Here is a 17,086-nt window from a genome sequence, read left to right on the forward strand (position 1 = left end):
CCACTACAGAAACGGCTCCTGATTTTTAAAAAGATAATGTAAAATGACATTGATAATTTTCATAGAGTTGCAAAAGTTATTAGCTGTTTACCGTTTACTACACTTATCATCACCTTCTGAACAATTTGATTAAAATAAATTCACTCTTATTTTTTGTTTTCTGATCGGTAGTGGGCCTATGCATTGTTTATAATAATATGTATAAATACACATTCTTCACAAACATCTTGTACGCTAATTGGCATATATAGGTAAATATTATGGTTTTCTAATTTGGCACTTCATCTCAGTTAATATGTATGCATAGGAATTCTTTTCATTTAGCAAATAAAGTATTAAAAAATCTTCACATCATCATCAAATGTAGAAATAACATTACTGAGAATATAAAACATATATATATATATTACACTCCAAAATCAATTTACAAGCTAAGTTTTCATTATGGCTCAATAGAAAAGAAGATTTCCTAAATCAGATTTAGTAGATATAATTCATTTGTTCTGAACAGCACTCTTGTTTAAAATTGTATCAAATAATTTAGAAGCAATTTTCATCTCTATTGAATTGACACAAGGATTCTAATGATGTACATGTGTTAGAATTGGGAGTTTATTTTTTAATGATATAATGTTATGAAATTTGTAATGAAATATAAGCATACAATACTTTTTAATGATTATTTTATTTCATACTTTTTCATTTTTTTTTTAAATGATACTATACTTATTTTCAAGCGTTGACAGTTTCATGATTTTGACTTAATAAGACCACTTTCTTGTAGTCCTAATTGGCATCATCATGGCATTATCAAGTCAATCTGAAATACATGTTTATATACATTGGATGGTCTTTATACAATCATTTTAATGCATAAGACCAAAAAATATGTCTGTTTAGAGTTACATTGGCAAAAAAACCAGGGTCGGTAGGTCGGGATTCTTTTTTTTTTTTTTTTTTTTAGTGTCTTTCACTCTAAAATAATGGCCGGAACCGGAGTCTGATGATATTGATGTTAATTCTTTTTGCATGCATCTTCTTAATAAATACAATTTTTAAATCAAAACAATAAAATGTCTTGAACGAACAAAACCAGTCTATACATGTTGTACACATCGTTTCAGCTGGATTTTTTCTGTTTTCCAACAGACATTCCGAACAATCTGAAGACACAAAGTCGTATAAGTTCAAAGGTTATTGTCAGAGTAAATTCTGGTTTCAGCATATGGATCTTTGGTACCCGACCTACAAAAGAAACACTATAATTAATGTTAGTAGTAGATGTTGATTTACGAAAATAAACTATTAAACTCTAGAATTTACTTTGAAACTCATGATAGTAAATTGCACACAACAGAACAGTAAATAAATACTACAATATCTAAATACTGTATCAAATGGTACAACTATATAGACTGAGTTTATGATCAGAAACAGATGATACAGTATAAACAACAGATATAACTTCCACTCACCTGTCATGATGTCGGTCCATTTTAACAAGAACTTATCTCCTTTACGTATCACAGCTGCGGTGGCTGCATCCAGTAAGATGGGGAAACGGTACGTCAGCTGACAAAATGCCATGGACCTGTGTATAAAAAGCATCTCTACATACATCTGTACACCCAAGAACATAGCAAAATGGTACATAATGAATTTCAGCTGTGTGCCAGGTTAAGAGACGGAAGAAAGTATTTGGGAAAAAACCCTATCAAACTACATTCAGCAATTGGCAATTGCACCACTGGGATTTGAACCCACAACCAAAAGTTGGAGGGCTATTGGTAATACATGTATATCAGGACACCTTTACCACTTATCTACTGCAGCGTCTTTATATATATCATCTAACTAATAAGTTCTATGAACTCTTATATTTACATAATTTCATATAGGACATTTTGAACCAATATTTTTTTCAAACAAATCCTTATAATTTAGTTGTAATGACAACACCAGCTGAATTTGTTGGATTTTTATGATTCTCAAACTTAAGAAATAAATCTATGGACACATAAACTAATTCTAAAAAGAAACCTCTGATAGATTATCCATAAGTTTTGAACATTGATATATACAATGGCAAGCGAAGTGTTTTCCATACAATACCAGAAGACATTATGAAATTATACAGTCACACTTTTTTAATGACCAACTCTGTATAAAGATCACCTGCATAGAAGAACATTTTCTTTGGGTCCCAATTGACAATTTTAATGAACTTTACCTGACATGTGTATGTGAAGATCCCTTGGCTATATACGCGTAGACCACTTTTTTCTTGACCTGTGGACAGTTTTAAAAGACAAGTTTGACGGATTGTATCAAAATACCCATACTCACCATCTAAAGTCAAACCCAAACTTGTTCATCCACCTATGATGGTAAATCTGCATCACATCTTTATTGTAGCTACCGTGAGTCAAAGTTTCGTCTAGAAACATGGCAGCCATTTTCCCACCTTCCATAGCATGGTGAATACCTTCCCCTACAATACAACAATAAAAGTATCATATCTATTGGGTTTTAATTTCACCTAAAATATCGAAATTTTTCAAAACTCAATTTGCTCAATATATGGTGAATATACAGTGTATTTTGTCAAAACTGGCTCTTGTCTAATCCGATTCCTGTGTATCCTGACATAATTTTATGGCATTTTCCTTCGTATAATTTATAGTAATTAAAGCCTTAGTGTTTAATCCGGAAGTAGCTATATTGGCTAAATATGCTGGTCTCAGTGACAACCAAATTAGACATGTTACACAGTGTATATATACAAATCTGCTATAGCTGGTCTCAAGCCCATGCTGAGAAAAGAGGAGTGATATTTAAGTAGAGGAGATAACCTAAATCATTAAAAAAAACAAATCAGTCCTATTTGAATATAGACATTCCTTATAATTCACCTGTCATAGGATCAATCATGCCTGCTGCGTCACCAACGATAAGGACATGGTCCCCATAGGTCACCTTCTCTCCTCCCAGTCTAAGGCTGGCTGTGGACAGAAACAGACCAGTATATACCATAGTATAGCTCAAAAAAGTACTTGTCCATGTGGATAGGTCACTATAATAATATAATAATTATGCTTTTATTAGAGACAGATACAGACCATTTTCTATTTACTTAATATCTTTATCAGAGGTATACCGTTTTCTGGACAATTAGTCGCACATGTGTATAAGTCACAAAGGCCTTTTTTAACATTTTTTTTCAGGCTTTCATACACATAAGTTGCACTGATAAATAAGTTACACGTAAAAATTGAGGCCCATGGACCCACGTAACCCTCTGTGTATACGATCCATCCTAATGAAGTAACGCTGTAATGATTATCGACGACTAGAATCACGAAAACTATCTTTCAAAAAACTTGTACTGTAAATAAATAAATAATACTAACAATGATGTAAATATTCAGCAAGTAAAAATGGATTTTTGTCATTGTCTGAATCCTTGTTTTATCTTAAAGTAACACTCACTGTACTATCCCAATGTTTCAAAATGAAAAGATTTGAAAACCAGTACCTAAAGGACCTCAATAAGGCAACTGCAAGGTTATCTGAAACATCGTAATCTCAGGACCTTTCATGACAACAAGTTCACTTACATACTGTAAGTTCTATCAACCATACTGCACAAATGAAAATCCAAGGACATGAAGGTCCTTTTTAACTCACTAAGTAAACGTACCAGCCTTCATTCTCTCAATTTTGAAGTCATCTCCAAGCGCCCTGCTGATATTCGGGTCGTTCTTCATCAGGTCATCATGCCAGTGGGTAAGGTCGTCAGGCGTGACCTTTGGGTTACCAGGTATGATGTACACACAGTAGTTCAGAACGTCGTTAGGGTGTCGGAATAATGCAGAGTAGCCTGAAATATAATCAGAAACCATGGTGATAGTGATATACATGAAATTCAATTGCCTTTTACTTAACAAGTTTAGGTTAGGACATTGCAGTATTATGATGTCCTTTCCACAATTATGTTGATGACAAAAATTCATAATTTCATTCAGGTTACATCATCCTTGCTTGCACTGCTGACACCAACACATCATTACTAGAGACACAAAGTGGTGCACATGGTAAGAAAATTATCATTCACAATCTTTGGAGTGAAACAGGAGATCTCATCCCTTGGAAACCTCGGGGTGACATTCTCCTGACTCAACCCAGCCCTAAATGTGTAAACAAATCTATTATTCTGTGTTGCCACTATCATACATACCTGGCAGCATCCCCTTGTTGTAGAATACAACACCGTCAGCTTTGAATTTGTGGGTACCACCTTCAACATAGGCCCGGGAACAGTTACTATCAGGGGGGCGGGTGATGAGGCCTAGCTGAGGGGGTCCCAAGGCGCGAGGGGGCACCATCAGCACACACCAGTACCTGGGGGTAAAGTTTACAGATATTATAAAGATAGGAAGGCCTAGCTGTGTCCCGAGGTGTGAGGGGGCACCATCAGTACACACCAGTACCTGGGGGTAAAGTTTACAGGTGTTATAAAGATAGGAAGGCCTAGCTGTGTCCCGAGGTGTGAGGGGGCACCATCAGTACACACCAGTACCTGGGGGTAAAGTTTACAGATATTATAAAGATAGGAAGGCCTAGCTGTGTCCTGAGGTGTGAGGGGGCACCATCAGTACACACCAGTACCTGGGGGTAAAGTTTACAGATATTATAAAGATAGGAAGGCCTCGCTGTGTCCTGAGGTGTGAGGGGGCACCATCAGCACACACCAGTACCTGGGGGTAAAGTTTACAGATATTATAAAGATAGGAAGGCCTAGCTGTGTCCCGAGGTGTGAGGGGGCACCATCAGTACACACCAGTACCTGGGGGTAAAGTTTACAGATATTATAAAGATAGGAAGGCCTAGCTGTGTCCTGAGGTGTGAGGGGGCACCATCAGTACACACCAGTACCTGGGGGTAAAGTTTACAGGTATTATAAAGATAGGAAGGCCTAACTGTGTCCTGAGGTGTGAGGGGGTACCATCAGTACACACCAGTACCTGGGAGTAAAGTTTACAGATATCATAAAGATAGGAAGGCCTCGCTGTGTCCTGAGGTGTGAGGGGGTACCATCAGTACACACCAGTACCTGGGAGTAAAGTTTACAGATATCATAAAGATAGGAAGGCCTCGCTGTGTCCTGAGGTGTGAGGGGCCACCATCAGTACACACCAGTACCTGGGGGTAAAGGCATGACAAAAAGTTGAGGTTGTTTAGGTGGTACACATTGAATAGACTGGTAAGGGGATGCTTACTTATTTATTCTTTTGATTCTATAGAAAGAGAACAACAGTACTGTAAACCAACATATTTTCATCTGACTAATGGACAAGATCGTGTATGCCTTCAATGTCAGGTCATCAATGTTATTCAGTTTGATCCTGACCCTCCCTGCTCTACAAGTATTATGGAGGCAGGAAATACAACTGGATACATTGGTTGCATACACCAGATCGTGTTGGGATCAATGCCTTTTGGTAAATCTGGGATTTCCTGCCATTTTACATATATTCAACATATTTTCATAACTTAATATCAGACAGGTTTTTATTTCTAAAGCCTTCTTCAGAGTGATTTAATTTTGCAATTTTCAATTTAAAAAACATAAATGTATTGTTCTACATTCCTTATTATGACAAGAAATGTGACAAATTCCACAAAAACATGGTTAAGTATTTTGATTTAATACTATTGAAATTCCCAAATCGTTGATCAATACGATTAAAACAGGTACAACATATGTCAAATTCACTGCACGTTTAAACATTAACCACTGAGGAGTTGATGAAATTATTTTTAGACAAGAACATGCATCTTACAATGTTAACGCAACTGTAAGAGCGATTTGATTAGTTCTAGACAAAAAATTGTTTACTACACAGACAAGGGTCAGGGTTCGGCATACAAGGCTATGTGTAATGGCGATTGAACTTTTCACTTACATTTGACTACAGTGAGCTTTTCTGACATATCACAGTTAAACAAACTAATCTAATTTCCCTTAGAACTAGTTTGTTTTCGAAATATGTGCAAGTTTAAATGTACTCTTAGACCGAATTGTCCCTTTAAAGCAACCTATGTTTTGAGAATTTTAATTGCCCATGACATACTTGAAAATTAATCACACCAGAAAATGATTTACCTTGATGAAGAAGTAAGCTAAAGAATAAGAAAACAGATACATACCCTAGATTTAAATGTGGCAGTGGTGCCCTCTTTATGAAGTGTCCATAGTCCAGACTCCTGGTCAAACTTAGCTTCAGTCACAGGCCAATCCTCCCTCAGGTCCGCCCCTATCCTAAGTAATGCTTATCTTTATAACACATGTTATGTAACTAATATCACATTTGTTAACTTTTGCCATCATACTATTTGTGTCACTTGAACACATGTATAGTTTTAAGTAATTAAAATGGAAATTCTACAACATTAAGATATTCAGAATGTGTTTGTTATAGTTACAATATAACTGTTATGGTATTTAATTTTTTCCAATACAATTTGTACTTACTTTCTTGCTGCCTTGGTGAGAGCTTTGTCCGATACTCATTTTCTATCTGCCTTGGTGACAACTTTGACAAATACTCACCTCCAGGCATTTGTTTTGTCCAATCCTCATGTCCCTGCATGTCCCTGCCTCCTAAGTTGGTGACAGCTAGTTTTATCCAGTACTCACCTTCTTGCTGCCTTGGCGATAGCTTCGTCCAAGTGTATACGTTTACAGGCGATAGCAGCAGGTATATCCCCAAGTCCTTCCTTACTTCGGCCAATATAGCTCAGGCCACCAGGACTACACAGCCCTCCACTGTCTGCCTGACAGGTTCAACAATATACAGTTATTAAAGTGAACAGTCGGGCAAGGATGGCTAAAGTCGGTAAAAATGGTGTGAATGTATCCAGTATAATTTCTTATGAAATAGAAAAATAAAATCTTTCGTCAAAATCTGTCTGCGTACAAAGAAATTTATTTAAACTATAGCATTCCTAATACCTCCTCCCGGCTGACTATGTCCGTGGTTACATTTCCACGCAGCCTTGCTTTCAATGCTTTCAACTTTCTTTATTTCAATGGTCAGAACTGGGAAACGAAAGCAGAACTTGACCGTCCGTAATACACTTTGTACTTACTTTCTTGCTGCCTTGGTGAGAGCTTTGTCCGATACTCATTTTCTATCTGCCTTGGTGACAACTTTGACAAATACTCACCTCCAGGCATTTGTTTTGTCCAATCCTCATGTCCCTGCCTCCTAAGTTGGTGATAGCTAGTTTTATCCAGTACTCACCTTCTTGCTGCCTTGGCGATAGCTTCGTCCAAGTGTATACGTTTACAGGCGATAGCAGCAGGTATATCCCCAAGTCCTTCCTTACTTCGGCCAATATAGCTCAGGCCACCAGGACTACACAGCCCTCCACTGTCTGCCTGACAGGTTCAACAATATACAGTTATTAATGTCATACTCAAAAGTTTATGCTTTTCTTACATAAATAGAATTAACACCACTACCTTCCTATTGATGTATTTTGTACAGTAATTCAAATTCAAATTGCATTTGATATCATCTATCACTGAATACAAAAATTTTCTTATTATTATCTAGACATAACAGACATCACTATCTATATGTACCCTGTGTATTACTGCATAATTATATAGCATTTTCCTTCTTAATTTACTATTGTAGTAACTAAAACCTGTATAATCCGGAAATCTGCCTATATCAGCCAAATATGCAGGTCCTAGCGATAGGTATTAATTAAGACAATATATACATGTTTCATATGTTTGCCAGGATAAGGTCATCCTAACTGTGTCTATACATACCACGTGAGCTTTCTTGTCCTTCAGGAGTTGATCATACAGGCCCATCTCCATCAGGATTTCAATGGCAGTCTTACATACAGCATCCCCACAGTATTTATCCCGGGGGAATTTCTTCTTCTCTAACAACAGGCACTTCCATCCCAGCTTACCTAAACAAATTTTAATGTAATATAATGTATTTAATTCACTTTTCATTGTGTATTTTCTTAGACAGATATTTGATTGCTATGCATTAAGAGATCATATTTTACATGATTTTGTGACATCATAATCACCGAAAAATGGCCTAATCAACCCTATATCATACTTTACCCACATCATCATCGCTGTATTAATCTGCTTATACATAATTACAAAATTTCCCACTCAAACAGTTACTGATCACATAGACAAACAATCTATTACAGGGTTTGGTTGGATTAGTTTAACGTCCCAATAACAGCTAGGGTCATATTACGGATGTGCCCAGATTAGATGGGGGAGGAAATCTGGGGTACCCAAAGAACAAACACCAACCAGTTGTCATTACCTGGCAACTGCCCCACATGGGATTCAAAATTGCGACCCATAGGTGGCGGATTTGTTTCATATTTCAAGCCATCTTAATCACTCAGGCAACATAGCCCCTTCGTATTGAAATGGATATCATATAATTTAGTACATGTAGCCGCAAAAGAAAGTTTACATTAATTTGTCAAGAATCAATACAAAAGAATCTAATATTAAGTAGACTGAGAATGCTCATTTTTTCTTAGACTAACAATTATGACATTGTACTAGGAAGTCTTAAGCAAATGTTGTTAATTTTTGATATATCTTATCACTTTGATCTTGAAAGTAGGTCAAGGTCATTCAAGTAAACAAACTTGAAAGTCGGAGCTCTTTAGGCATTTCACATATTGAGATTCCGTTTGGAAAATATTCACAAAGTAGGAAAGCCCTAATTCTAGTATACTTGTAGACCTCTCAGTTATTGAAAAGATCCAATTTGTGACATATGCAATGAAATTCCAGGCAATTTCTTTGAACAAATGTTTTGGTAGCAATTCATCCCAGAATACTTCAGGGTCAATATCCGGTCTCTAGGCTTTTTAGTTATATATAATAACAAGAAGTTGTTTAAAGATTTTATCCTATTTGATCCCTGTGACTGACCTTGAATGGCAGTCATGCTTTAAGCCCAATATCGCGTTTATCACGTTATATGATATCGACTGAAGGTAAAGGTCATTAATTTGAACATGCTACAGGGTCAATATATATGAGTACTACGGGCCTTTTTGCTATAGAGAAGAAGCTGTTTAAATGAAGTTTAAGGACTGTACATGGCTGACAGCATACAATGGCTATAGGTCATACAGCTGATACTGTGGGTCAGATGACCTAAAAAAAACGTAAAATAATGTGTTCCACTAAATATTGTTGACCTTCACAATCATTTGGAAAATCGATTTGGTTACTACCTGACATTAACATATTTTAATAATATACCCTGGTAAATATTTATGGTTCGTGAATTTTTTAAGGTTTTCATGCAAGGATCAGAGAGGATCCCATTAACACCCCAGGCAACTGTTTAACTGGCAACAGGTTTGACATAATTTGCTACTTGAATATGTTGAAATATGCAATCTTTATTATCTTTTTTCCATTTAATATGCAAAAATTTTAAAGTGATCATCATTAGATATAATTATATAGTCATATGATGCTCTGTACATGAATCAAATTAACTTCAGGTATATACCACTTACTACCTGCCTTGGAGATCAATTATACATGTCATAAATTCATATATCTTAGATAATATCCGTCAACAGGTTGATACTTGTAGCCAAAGTTTGACTATCAATCCCTGCTAAACTATTTACATCTATTAATCCTAGGGGTCAGCACGGCAAAATGGACATATGTTAATGTATTTCTCAGATGACATTATTACTAACAATATTTCCGCATAACATCTGGTTTATTTCTTAACACTAATAGAACTAAATGGACATCCATTGTATTTTCAAGATGGTATAACTACAGTATAACTTGTCTAAACCGGATGTGAACGGGACCAGTCTATTTGTTCGGTTTATACAGGTGTCCGGTTTATAAAGGATAGAACCTTATCACAATATGTTCACATGGAAATCATCAGAAGACTTTTTTTATTACAGCACAAACAATTATTCACACATATGTACATGGTAGAACACAGAATTCCATCCTACGTTTTCTGAGGTGTACATGTACGATCCATTTCTCTGTGTGTGCTACATTCAAATGAACTCTCAGAAGTTATGTGTATGTTTTATTGTTAGAATTGACCGTGAAAAGTATTCACAAATACAATGTACATGTAACAAAACCGTCGAATGAAAAGTGAAAAGTTGTCACTATCTAGCCCTTAGTATACCGGTACAGGTAAATCCCCTTAGGCGCCTCATGATCAGTCCCATGTTGTGAAAACATTGCTGCCGGTTTGCCCAAATTAATTTTACAAAGAAAGGTATAGTAACATTACCTAGACAGTTCCGGTTTTCAGAGTAGACAGGTTCCGGATTATGCAGGTTTTGGGTACAATAGTTTATTAAGAAATTTGCCGGGACCAAACAAATTAATCGGTACATTGTATAGACAAGTTTCCGGTTTATACAGGGTTCGGTTTAGACAAGTTATACTGTATTACCAATATTTCCACATGATATCTGGTATTAATTCTAACCACTTAGAGAAGTAAATGGATGTATATTGTGTTTCTAAGATGATATTAACTATTAACAATATTTCCGCATAACATGTGGTATTAATTCCTACCACTAACAAGAGGAACAAGGACATAGTCATTCAGATCCCCCGCCAATGGAGATATCAAAGCTAAAGTAAGTTTGATTGTGGAGACTTATGTGTATGAAAAAACCCAGGAAAAAGGAAGTTGAGCTAAAGAAAGATGGTGTATAATTCAAGTAGAGCGGGGCTGCAATTGTTGAATCAGGTATACAGCCTTGACATTTATATTAGACTATATACACAAAGATGGGTGGAGTTTTGCAAAGTAACATTTACCATTTACCATGATATTTTCAGCAATGTTTCTATGGTAACGGAAAAAAAGTGCAAAAAATGAAAACCTAAAAATAGCAAAAGGTACAACTAGACCATAAAAAGAATGTGTCTATGAAGTTTCGTGGAAATATCTCTGCTGGTTTTAGAGTTATACTCCGGAAATGAACCTGCTACAAAAATATGATATTTTCAGCAATGTTTCTATGGTTACAGAAAAAAGACACGAAAAGTGAAAACCTAAAAATAGCAAAAGGCACTACTAGACCATAAGAACAAAGTATCTATGAAGTTTCATGGAAATATCTCAACCGGTTTTCCAGTTATGCTGCGGAAACGAACCTACTACAAAATATGATATTTTCAGCAATGTTTCCATGGTTACGGAAAAAATGCAGACAATGAAAACCTAAAAATAGCAAAAGGCACTACTAGACCATAAGACCAATGTGTGTATGAAGTTTCGTGGAAATATTTCTACTGGTTTTAGAGTTATGCTCCGGAAACCATTCGTACGGACGGACGGACAGAACCCATTTGTATATCCCCCGCCAACTTCGTTGGGCGGGGGATAACAAATGTATGATCACATTCAAATTAAGTATTGATTCAAATAAACCATTATTTTGTGCTAGAAGATAATAATTGCGTAATTAGCAAAGGACTATTCAATGAATGTTAACAAACAAACAATAAACAAACAAACAACCAAAAAAAATAAATAATGGTGCTGACCTACAAACATGGTTTAATTATTTGTATGTAAGTTTGTAGTAGCACATATCAACCCCACACTCACTAAATCAAGCCACCAGGAAGTGAATATGTGTATAGCCAATAGGTAATTATACTTGTGTATAGGGTACACACTTATCAGTGAACCAGTAGCTAAGTGATGATTAGTACCTATCACTAGGATCTCCATCACTCTCATACCATATTTGACCCAATGTGATTACCCTTATATTTACATACTTGCCAACTTTTTGAAATTCGCATGGGATTAATTTCACATTTATAAACTTTAAAGCTCAAGAATATCAACTTAGTAACCCCTATGCATATTTTGAACTGTTCTTTCTGATGGTATAGTCAGATTTTTGATATTTTGAATGTTATGGTATTGAAAAAATTGGATTTGCCAAAATGGCCTAAAATGGGGGTTCAAAATCGGGATTCTCCCTCCAAAATAGGGCGGGTTGGCAAGTAATACAACATTGCACCTTGATTGAGCCTTGTGTGCTTGACAAATTGACAAAAAGTGGAGACAGCCATTCAGAATTGACTAAGTTAAGGACTACCATTACATGATTTTTGCCATTTTTTGCCATTTTTCGCTCAGAGATCCGTAACATTTCTAACTTGATTGGTTGGTTGACAGGGCATTTATGGGGTCAAATACAGTATGTCCATAGCAATATCGTCAGAAAAATTTGGACTTTTTCACTCGGCACTTCAAAAAATTAAATTCAAGATAAAGAGGCCTTGAAAAGTGGCAGCTATGGGGTACTTTTAGACAGGGGCAGGGATATTTATTGGGTCAAATACAGTATTATTTTCATGGTCACATTCATTTATTTCATTATCTGTAACTGTTCTACTGTAGTAGTACTTGGTCATACAGTTAGGTCCAAAGTGAGTTGGGGTTCAATGTACAAGGTCATCATGGATATCATACATGTAGCTTTAGATTTGTTAGCAATAAATACATTCACTGTTGTGTTAGCTAGAGTATACCAGTAAAGCCCAGAATTATAAACATTACCATATTCAGCCACATAAGTGCCCCTGTCCCTAAAAGTGTCCCTCCCACTTTTTGAGACCTTTATTTCACCATTGTAGTATTATATAATGTACCTTGAATTAAATGCAGACAGACATTATAAAACTGGGTGGGTTTCTCATTTTTTTTTTTTAAATTCAATGATTAAAGCTTTATAATAATCTGTGCACTAATTTTGTGAATGTTAGCCCAAATTTTGCCCTTTGAAATGCCCCTTCATTTTTTCAATGTTTAAATATTATTGCCTAACATATTGAACCAATAAGCACCTCTAGGGTGTTTAAAATAATGGAAAGGTGCTTGGTGATTTTCTTACTCAATAATTTCAGGGGCCTGTACCTTTTCACTTGGAAAAAATTTACATAGCATTTTTCTTGAAATATGTATATTTTGGAGAGTTTTTCTTTATTTGGGAAAATATTTAAATGAAACTGGGAATATATAGCAAAATTTCTCTAGGAGAAGGGGCCTTTATTCGGCCCCAAATGTACCTAAAAAATCACTGATGCTTAATGAGACAAAATTATTGCAAATCTATGCTGTTTGGTCTTTATTTATGCCCAGGCAATTGAAATTGAAGCCTCACAAGGGGGAGGGGTGCTTATAGGGACATTGGCGCTTATTGGGGCGAATACGTTAATTGTTTTATACATTATTATGTTCATTACAACATTTCCAAAGTACAATGAACAACAGTATAAAACAAACAACTGGGGACCAACAAGATTACTTTTTTATAAGCATAGTTTACATATATACTGGTATATATAAACGCCTTATTGAAAACTTCACAGTCAGCAATGAAAATTACTATACGTTATAACCATGAATTTGATTTAATTGTTTCCATTATAAACATGTTTCATCCAATTATTCTACTTTGTAATGTTTTCAAATTGTTTATTAATAGATTCATTGGTACAGGATTTTGAATGAGTTTTCAATATTACAGTGTACTGATTTTTTGCTGTAATTAGAGACTGGAGTGTTTAAAAATTACAGTGAATTGATGCATTCATGCAAGCGTCCAGAATGGTCTTTTGGATCATTCAAACAACAAGTAATATGAATAGTTTCAACTGAGCATGTGCCTGTGAGTAATAACTTTGAAGAGCGAGTGAGAGAGAGTGACAAATATATTTATTATATATATATATATATATATTCATTGCATATCAAAGAAACACAATTTAACAAAGGATGGCAATTTATTGACTCATGCCCTATTAGGACCTCAAACTAACAATGTAATGGCATCCAATCGCCTAGCCAAACATACCTGCGCCTTCTACCACTGCGCCACACCAACCTCCCAAATAAAGGATGTTTCTATGACAAAGTGATAGTCGGTTCAATATGCTGACATGATCAATCACTGTGTAAATTGTCAAATTAGACCTTTGGATCAACAACACATGGTGTATATGATACATTGTGTTTAATAATTATGACATGTCAAAGAAACACAATTTTAACAAAGTTTTTAGTATTTTTCTTCAGTTACAGAAGTTACTTACTTTACACCATTACCACCATTGAAAAGTTTGAGCTTCTGATTTTACTTATAGTTAAAAATATAGAAAACAATTAATTGCATCCTGAAAAAATTCCATGTCACTATATCCTATATGGAATGAAATACTAATTGTGCAAGCACCAAAGGCAAAATAAATTATTTCATAAATATATGTTCAACATGTACGCTGTACCTTTACCCGAGTCAAAGTCACGCACGTTTAACAAATGCAATACATAACCACTGAAGAGTTGATGAAATCATTTTTAATGAAGTCATGCATCTAATAATGTTAACACAGCTGTAAGAGCGTTTTGAGTAGTTCTAGACAAAAATTCTTTACTACACAGGCAAGGGTCAAGGTTCGGCATACGAGGCTATGTGTTATTGCAATTGAACATTTCACATACATTTGACTACACTGGGCTTTTCTGACATATTACAGTAAAACTGACCATAGTCTAATTTCCATTAGAACTGGTTTGTTTCCGAAATATGTACAAGTTTTAATGTACTCTTAGACCGAATTGTCCCTTTAATTTAATATTTATGTTTGTTGACAGTAACATATTTTGAAATGAAATGGAAATGAATGACTTTAATTAACTTCTAAGCTGATTTCCAATAATTTCAATGCCAAAATACATCATGAAAAATCCATAAGAACTATAAAGGCAGTCATTTTGTCATGACATTTTCAATCCTGAAATCCTGGTCCGTTTACGATTATACCGTTTGACTTGTTGGGCCTATAGTGGTTCGTTTATTAATGAAAGACGGACCTAGTGATTTTATATTGTTTTCAGACGAGCCTTGGCAAAGCCCTCACAGGCCTGTATCAAAAACTGCAGGTCCCTCAGGATTTATACCTGAAATAATGACTTTAACCAACGGTCGAACCAGTTGTTCTGAATAAAGGAAAATGGCCCTGATGTCATGTCATAATGTTTACTGATGTCAAGACATGATATCATCATGGAGTTCCTGATCAGCACAAATAAGAAAAATATTATTTAAGTGAAGGCACTGGATACCAATTGTATGATGAAAACACTTACCCAGGAAGTATCCACATGTGGCTCCTGCAGGACCCGCACCAACAATTGCCACATCATAATGGTCCTTGTCTAAGTTCTGTAAAAATATACATTTGATAAAAGTTTTAGTTCCTATCAACAGCCAAGCTAGACTGATAGGCTATCACTTGAACCTGTAATTAGCAAAAGACTGTGTGTAGATGTTCATATTTCCTCAATAAATTAAGTCAGCAGAAATCTTCTTCTGTATTCACATAGGCCTATATAGAAGCATGATTTCGTCATGGAATGAAATTTAATTCACTAATTATCAATGTACAAAGTCTGGATCCTGATTTCAGTTTTCAATATACATGTATTACCTTAATGTTATATGTGCCGTAACTGGACGAAAATTTTGGTGTGTTAATTTTTCTTCATTAATCTATTGAAAATCATAAGGTTTGATGAATTAAGCCATGAAAATCATTCAAATGGCTTCAGATGCCTTATAAATAATAGTTACAACAAAGAAATTATGTAACTGTAAAATTGATGTTTTTATGCCTTATATATGTTTAGATGGATACTTTCCTAGAGAAATCACTTTGCAATTACTAATAACACTGCAAAAATGCAAAATGAAATTTTAGACCACAATTTGGCTTCATGGTCTGACCGTATATGTGTACATGTATAGGTAAACTTCATTTTAAAACCATAAGGTTTGATGAATTAAGCCATGAAAATCATTCAAATGGCTTCAGACTTACAACAAAGAAATTATGTAACTGTAAAAATTGATGGTTTTATGCCTTATATATGTTTTAGATGGATACTTTCCTAAGAAATCACTTTGCAATTACTAATAACACTGCAAAAATGCAAAATGAAAATTGTAGACCACAATTTGGTTTCATGGTCTGACCGTATACGTGTATAGGTACTCATTTCGCTTCACTTAGATGTACATAATAACATTTAATGATTTTTGACAGTACTGCTAAAAATCATTTTCTGCTCTTATTTGTATTTGTAAAATTAAAACAATGCATTGAAAGTTTTGTAATTTTCATCATGTTAGTAACTTTTGGTGATGAATAACATATTGAAAGCTTAATTATCTTAATTTGTGAGTATAAAAATACTGCACATACAATGTATAACTTTAACTTTTTACCCCTTTTCGATTGTCTGATGATGAACATGATGATGATGATGATAATATGACACAAACAAATCTATTTTCAGAGAAAATTCAGAGAACATAAAATTTTAATGCAGGGGAATTTTGAAAAAATATTAATAAATTTGTTTTCGCTTTGAATCTAATATAGCAACATCATTTGATTATATGCCTTTTATAACTTGAAAATGGTGACAATAACATGTACTGTATTGCAGGCCTAGCATTTATATATATTAAATTTATTTCACCTAGATCTATGTATTTGAAATAAATATTATCGCTGTTGCTGCTGCTGGAAGTGATGAGGATGAGAGTTATCTCCCCTGGTCCGTAAGTCATTTAGAAGGCTTACCTTGTCTTTGTCATGTGGATATCTTGTTGGAAAACTTTTAACATCTTGTTCTTTTGCTGGTCTCAGGTAAACAAAATAGACGAAAAGAATGCTTAAAAGAAAACATAAGAAAATGCCAAGCCACAATGCAACCATGACTGTGCCTTTTAGTCACTAGGCCTAGTCTGTAACCTACCGGTACATTGTTTGTGTTCGTGCCCGGCAGAATGACCTTTGACCTCTCTGTATAGCATGTGAAACATTTTCAGTTCTTCATCATAAAATTATCTTCTGGTATATTTCATGTGCAATTTTTTTTTTAAATATTACAAATCACAAACAGAAAAATGA

General features: G+C 34.9%; 1 protein-coding gene across 1 annotated transcript; it reads right to left on the minus strand.

The window, feature by feature from the left end:
- Positions 1-807: 807 nt before the first annotated feature.
- Positions 808-16,991, minus strand: LOC138331717 (conditioned medium factor receptor 1-like). Its single transcript, XM_069279468.1, has 12 exons — positions 16,757-16,991; positions 15,258-15,333; positions 7,847-7,995; positions 7,308-7,444; positions 6,211-6,322; positions 4,798-4,846; positions 4,238-4,348; positions 3,701-3,880; positions 2,913-3,002; positions 2,347-2,491; positions 1,476-1,591; positions 808-1,245 (listed from the first exon to the last, which is right to left on the minus strand). The coding sequence occupies exons 1-12, from the start codon at positions 16,889-16,891 to the stop codon at positions 1,121-1,123; spliced, it is 1,425 nt and encodes a 474-aa protein (XP_069135569.1). The 5' UTR covers positions 16,892-16,991; the 3' UTR covers positions 808-1,120.
- Positions 16,992-17,086: the final 95 nt, after the last annotated feature.

The sequence above is a fragment of the Argopecten irradians genome, chromosome 9 (genome assembly GCF_041381155.1).
Source record: "Argopecten irradians isolate NY chromosome 9, Ai_NY, whole genome shotgun sequence".
Classification (NCBI taxonomy): Eukaryota; Metazoa; Mollusca; class Bivalvia; order Pectinida; family Pectinidae; genus Argopecten; species Argopecten irradians.